The 7,293-nt window shown below is 31.7% G+C and overlaps 1 protein-coding gene across 1 annotated transcript; it reads right to left on the reverse strand.

Moving 5' to 3' along the window:
• Positions 1-763: 763 nt before the first annotated feature.
• Positions 764-5,685, reverse strand: LOC143045772 (UPAR/Ly6 domain-containing protein crok-like). The gene is made up of 3 exons (XM_076218506.1): positions 5,535-5,685; positions 2,322-2,456; positions 764-1,512 (listed from the first exon to the last, which is right to left on the reverse strand). The coding sequence occupies exons 1-3, from the start codon at positions 5,593-5,595 to the stop codon at positions 1,289-1,291; spliced, it is 420 nt and encodes a 139-aa protein (XP_076074621.1). The 5' UTR covers positions 5,596-5,685; the 3' UTR covers positions 764-1,288.
• Positions 5,686-7,293: the final 1,608 nt, after the last annotated feature.

Consider the following 7,293-nt stretch of genomic DNA (forward strand, 5'->3'; position numbering starts at 1 on the left):
ATCTGCAGCTATATTTTGATATGGTTTATATAATTTGCCTTGTACAAGTATTGAGAAATGCAGTTATTTCTTACACTACTATACATGAATGCAACTTGCACTGAAACAAAATGAGGCAGCTTTTGAATATGTTTGCCAAGCATCATTTCCATCAAGTGAAAAGACAAATACATATACTGAATCGAAGACTCACAACAATCTTCTATCTGTACATAAAATGTTATCTGCTCTATGGTCAGGTTGTTGTCGCTTTGTCACATTCACCATTTCCTTTCTCAATTTTATCAACAGCATGGTAAATCAAAACAAATACAAGTCATAAGATTTCAGAAGTTTATTAAGAATCCTTGCCACTTATAAAAGATGTAAAAAAAAGTTTTTCATTAAAATCATTTAAGTACAGTTGTAAACAACCAAATTTATTCATACATTTAAACTGACAAGAAGCTGGATTCTTTATTTTTATTAATTTCTTTTCCCCAAATATATGCAAATATAAGATTAGAAACAAGTGAAATTTTCACTACTTGAGATTCAAAAAGCTCTGGTATAAATGATAGTAGAATTGCTTCTAACACATGGTATTTTATGATTATACATGTAAAATTTAAAGCACTTCCCTTCAGTGATAGGAATGTTAATCTGACAAACCAAATTATTCAAAACTGGAAAGTTCATGTATCTTCCCTGCCCTATAATGATACATTTATGAACAATGAAAATGAAAAAGCTGTAAAATATTGAAACAAAACAAAGACATATGTTATTGTTATATGTTAGATGTTGATTTTGTTAAGCACTGGTTCCTTTTTCACAAATGACTATTTTCATTAAAATATTCTACAGCAGTGAATAATGGATATGTAATAAAAATACAAAATAAAAGTAGCATTAAAATCAGTAAAACAAGCATAGATTATTCTTGCACCATTTTTTTGTTCATTTCAGATGTTAAAATGTTAAGCATTGGTTCCTTTTTTTATCAGTACAAAAAATATCATTGCTTGTTTTATTGTTTACAGACATAAAATTGTATGAACAGTAATCACATATGTTCCATTCTCTCATCAACTCTCAACTTATCACACAAACTTGTGAATTCTGATCAAACTATGCATTTCTTGTTTCATCATGACCTCCTCTTCTTTCCATAAAACCATCTCCTGTCACATCAAGAGTTTACACTCTTACTAGATCTTTAACCGATGTGACAGGGAGTGGTATTGCATAGATATTTAACAGTCAATGAAGTACCCGTGGTTTATAAGTTTTTTAAAAGTCATTTTCATCATAACTTCTTGAATGTAAACAGAGCTGCAACAAACAAGGGGATCAGAGCTGCCATAAAGTTGATCTTGTTTTGTGTTACTCCATTACATTCTGGGTTACCACAATGACAGTATTTAACCTTGACCTTGTAGGTTCCTGTTCTTTCTCTACAAGTATCTTCTACTTCTCCTGTCATAGCACATTCTCTAATGTAACGAACATTCCAGTCATCTCCATAATACACTAGAAAAAAAATAAAATAATTTACAATTTGTTAACTACTTTTTTTCCCTTGCAAGTAATATATATATGTATGATTATTTATCAATGACAACAAGAATAAATACATTGTATAGTTATTTAAACAAATCTATGATGGTATTTGCCTTTTGTTTTGAAAGATTCTTGTGGCACATGGTTAGGGACAAAAAAATAACAATAAGAACCACTTCCTTTGAGATTTTGACATTACGCAGGATTCCAAATTGAAATGGGTTTATCTTGTTTTTCTGATGAATTTCTTGTAGCTAAATAACAAGTTATATATTAGCACTAACTTCTAACTTGTTCAATACGGTAATTGGTAAATGAAAAGGATCAATTTTAAACTAAATTGTAATGACAATTTTTTACCCTGTTATAGTCAAGGTTTCAAAATGTAGTTCCAAGTTTTATCAATTTTCCTCAGTATTAAGGCTAAAAGGTCACGATTTCAAACTCAAATTATAATAATGTATTGTAATTCTAGGAAGTTTTTTAATAAATATATACAAGTATACCAAATATAAACGAGTCTAAATTGAAAACTATGTTCAAACCTATGATTGCTTTGGATAAAAAAACCGCAATTTGTATACGTGTGCATGTAAAACAAGTATACCAAATATATATATTTTTTAACACTAGACACACAGTGATACTTACCCAAATAATAAAGAATGTATAGATTACGAACATTTGACACAAATTATTGATCTGAATAATAAATTTGTTACATCAAATGAAATGTCTTGAATACAAGATATTTGCTTTAAACTACATAAAATATTTACCATTTTGGACGATCTTCCTACACATGGTATAATTAGCTGGACAATCTTTCACAAAATTGGTGTTATCTTTTGGAAATTCATCTCCACACTGCTGTTCTTTAAATGAATTGCATACATGACATTTTATGGATTCACCTGAAAATAAAAATGAATAAATGAGAAATTTGTATATCATATTCATTGAGAAATTCATTACATTTATTCTGCTTAGCCAGACACAAGCTAGTAGGAACTTGATGGTCAGGAATTTTCCATTTCTTCTATCACTTTGCTTTTCTGTGTAATTAATTGCATTTTTTCACTTCGTTTTAAAACATTGAGATATAGTCAAATGGATTTCAGATGGTGTATCGTGCTGCCATGTGTGTGTACACAACTGTGTAGTGTTTACTCCAATGATAGGAGCACCTATATATTTTTCAGACGTCTATGGTGTTTTCCTATGGTAATAATAGCAACATGCTTTATCTAATTACCCAAAAAACGTAATTAACCATCACTCATGATAGAAAAAATATGAACAACTTTACATTTGTGAAAATTAGCTAGCACAGACGAAAGTTTTCTCTAATCATAATCTTTTAAGTAAGCTTGCTATTATTTTGATTGGAAAACCCATAAGCCTTTTTATGAAAATAGTATTTGTCTCCATAAAAGATGCTTAACTGTCCTTGTCAATGTTTTTGGTCTTTGGCTCGTTTTGACATTTTGTAAACATGCCTTCAGGGAATTGTTGTGTCTTATCAATTAACATTACTCTCTACAGTTATTCTTGTCATCGTGATGAAATAATAATAATACATTTTACCGTGTGTGTTTTTCTATGTTGTGATGTTATGCTTTTGTTTCAGAAAAAGGGAGAAGGTTTGGATCCATTAAAACGGTTAATCCCGCTGCAAATGTTTGCACCTGTCCCAAGTCAGGAATCTCATGTACAGTAGTTGTCGTTTATTTATGTAATTTATATGTGTTTCTCGTTTCTCGGTTTTTTATTGTATATAGATCAGACCGTTGGTTTTCCCTGTTTGAATGATTTTACACTAGTAATTTTGGGGCCCTTTATAGCTTGTTGTTTGGTGTGAGCCAAGGCTCTGTGTTGAAGGCCGTACATTGATCTATAATGGTTTACTTTTTTTTAAATTGTTATTTGGATGGAGAGTTGACTCATTGGCACTCACACCACATCTTCCTATATCTAAGAAGTGCAGAGGGAAATGCCAAAAACATCCTCTAATATGGAACGTCTGAAATAATAATGGTATCGACGAAGACCCAAAGTTATTGTAAAAAAAACATATCATGAACAAGGCAACAGTACCAGGCTGGGCCCATAGGGAAAATATCCTTCAAGATCACTGGTTTAGAATTCATAGACATAATGCTTTTTGTTAAATAGAACAGAAGTGAAATCATTGACATACTTGATCATCCGTCTTTACATAAGGAAACTTTGTTCTGATAGTTTATCTATTTATAATAAAATTATATGGTTTTTAATATCATGGCTTAAGTTTGGTTTCTAAAACTTTCTTCTGACTATGGTATAACCCGAATAATTCAGTCCCTCCCCGTAATCGATCTCTCCTACTTGCGAGGGCCTGAATTCCTTACACGATAAAAACTCTTCACGAATCCTGGATTTTGATTGGTGCCCTGTAGAAGAGGTGACCAATCAGCAATTAGCTCAATTTTATCGAGATGGGTAAATCCCGAGCTAATTCCGAATGGTTGATTGAAGATTTTTCATTGTCTATGCATTCAGGCGTTAATGTAGTAAGCGGAATATAACGACTGAATTATTCGGGTTAATTATGGTATTGTTAGTGGCTTTGACTTGTTATATTTTTAGTCCATTTCTATTTGTCTATATATACATTTATACATGATATAACAATGATAACTATTAATACAGTTATATATTGTTGAAATACAGGTCATTGTCGTAAACATGATGAAATTTGATAGCTAAATACCCTTTCCCATAGGTTTATCTATACATGTAAGTAGGAATATAAGAACCAGATAATTTATTTAATCACAATCAATAGCTTATCTTAATATCAAAATGTATTATATAATATTACATCATGAACCTAAGGCTATTATAAAACAATTGTCACAACACAATAAATCATTAAAACCTACTGTAAACAAACAGCACCTCGACATAAATGGACAATAACTATTACATAACATTACATCAAGTTTTATAAAACCAGCAAGCTTGTAAAGAAATTATGCAAATGATGAGCTGACCAAGTAAAATGACACTTAAATAGTTAATACCCTGTATGATTTTTTTTTAAATTATAATAATTTATTTACAAAAGTCCACATTTATAAAAATATAGAAAATACCTTCTCTTAACTGCCCCTTAAATTTACTTTTTATAGTGTGAAAGGTTATTTCAAGGTTTGAAAGGAATGTAGTCATTTGCCTTCATCAAAAACATTCTGATATTTTGTAATTGCTTAATATGTGTAATATTATAATCTCATGATACCCCCTTTAATTTAGAATAAAGTATGTTTTTTTCTATTTTCTAATTCTATATAAAATAATATTTATGTCACTATCTACATATACAATGATACTGATGTCAGAGGCTAAAATACAAACTGTACATATAATTTTTGTAGAATTGACATTATTAAGTGTTATGACTATCCATTTTATGAGGGGTACATTTCAAGTGCTAAAACTAGGCTAAAACATATTTTCTTTTGTAAAAACCATTTCAAGTACATGTACAAAAGGGTATAATAAAGTTTTCTTTTCTACAAAAGCAAAATGCCCCCTTGTGTAGAAAAGTTTCTCGTTTTGGGGGTTTCCCAACCCATTGGGAGCAAGTCTTAAGTCTTATAGAAGAGTTGCGTTTCATTAAAGGAACCCAACTCTAAAAATAGTCTTATAAGATGATAGTATGCAAAGATTACTATTGATCGCATACTTTATACGTATGGTTAACTTATTGTTTGATATTAAAGTGATGTTCGATTCTGGTTTTCAAAGGTTAAACCAGTACGTCATTAACAAGGTGACCCCTATAAAACAGTAAATGTGTCCTTTGTAAAGGTAAAAAGTCTCCAAGGACATTTTGTACCAACAATATTCACCTTGAATGTATCATATGGCGTCCTAATCGTTCCTCAAAATATTGATTCAATTCAAAGCATTTTTGAGTATGATTGAATAATTGAAATGCAACTTACCAACATCGATGTAACAAGAAATACAAATAAAGATAACGACTGCAACCTCCAGGTACTTCATTGTTGCTGCTCCTTTGCCTTGACGGATGTTAATGACAAGACAAGAACACGCATGCGCTTATCTGAATATCACCACGTCATAAGGTTAAATAGGGTTTATTATTGCGAAAGGACCTTAAGGGGTACATAAAGGATATATATTGTGAAATAATGAAACATAGTCGGAAGCATTACTTTGATATCCATTTTGCAATATTTGAATATTTGTTCAAGGGTTCATTATTTCACCATATATTTAAAAATATGTGTATATACAAAATTTAGTCATACATATGATGAATTATAAGAACAGAGACATTCGTAATGTCATATCTTTTGGATAGTTATGTGGTGTTTCGTAAATTATACAATAGCTGAGGTTGTGGATGGGGTTAAATGATTAAAGCATAATGCCCTTAAAAATGAAGATTAGACTGAGAATAACGGGCACAAAAATGAACATTAGAGAAAAAGGGGTTAATTTTTTGAAGATGAGAGAAAAAAGGGTTTAATTTTTTGAAGAATAGAGAAAAAAGGGGTGAAAATTAAATGTTTAATAACAGACACCCCCCCCCCCCCATCCAGACCCTCATAGCTTTTGTTGCAACCCCCGGCAATAACCTCACGAGACGAAGTCGAGTATCATGAATACTAGTACATATACAGCATATTTTGTTTACAAGTTCTCAGAATTTTGTAAAACAAGAACACTTGTTTGGTTTACTACGGAAGAAAAACATATATATATATAAGGTGTTACGAGAGTTCCAGATTTCCCTACAGGCTTCAATACCATCGTCATGGGGGATGTTAGTATAGAGGGAGGTAGCATCAAGCGAGACAAGGATCGTTTCAGGTGGGAGAGGGTTCAGAGATTCCATTTTCTTAAGATAGTGTGTTGTGTCTTGAATATAGGATGGTAAATTTTCTACATGTGATCTCAGATAAAAGCCAATAAATTCTGATATTTTCTCTGTAGGGTGGTCATTGGCAGAAACAATTGGTCTACCTGGATTATTGACTATGTATTTTGGGCAGAAGATGGACACGCCCGGGCATTGATTTTTCAGGTTTTAGATATTTAAATGTGTCTTCATCAATGTCCATCAATATGTCCCTGTTCACACATGTTTTTCAGGTTTGTGGTGATCTCTTTGTTGAACTGAGGGGTGGGGTCAGAGTCCAATTTCTTATAAAATCTCTCATCAGAGAGTTGACGTTCTGCCTCTTGAATAACTTGCCATGGATACATCAAAGAGAAATTATATTTTACCATTTTATATACTGGATATAAAATCTATGGAAGATTCTGATTACATATATATGCCCATATATGACACAAACAGTAAGCTTGATATTGCAAGAAAGCAATGAAAAGGGGATGGTAAAATTCATAAGGGCAAATTTTAGTATTTTTTCCTAACTGTTTATTGCTACCATACAAACCATGCACAATGACGGTCACATAGATGAGGATACAATTGGATATTTAAAACCAGAGAACGCCAAGCTTGGTCTATTGTATCTTCTTCCTAAAATACACAAGGTTAACAACCCTGGTAGACCCTGTATCCGCTAACGGCCACCCGACTGAGAAAATCTCGGAATTTGTAGACTTTCATTTAAGATCTCATGTAGAAATGGGCAAATTAGAGAAACAAATTATTTCAACATCTTTATCCAAACCTCTGTCTTGGTTCCGTTTCATCGATGATGTTGA

The sequence above is a fragment of the Mytilus galloprovincialis genome, chromosome 9 (assembly GCF_965363235.1).
Source record: "Mytilus galloprovincialis chromosome 9, xbMytGall1.hap1.1, whole genome shotgun sequence".
In the NCBI taxonomy this organism is placed as follows: Eukaryota; Metazoa; Mollusca; class Bivalvia; order Mytilida; family Mytilidae; genus Mytilus; species Mytilus galloprovincialis.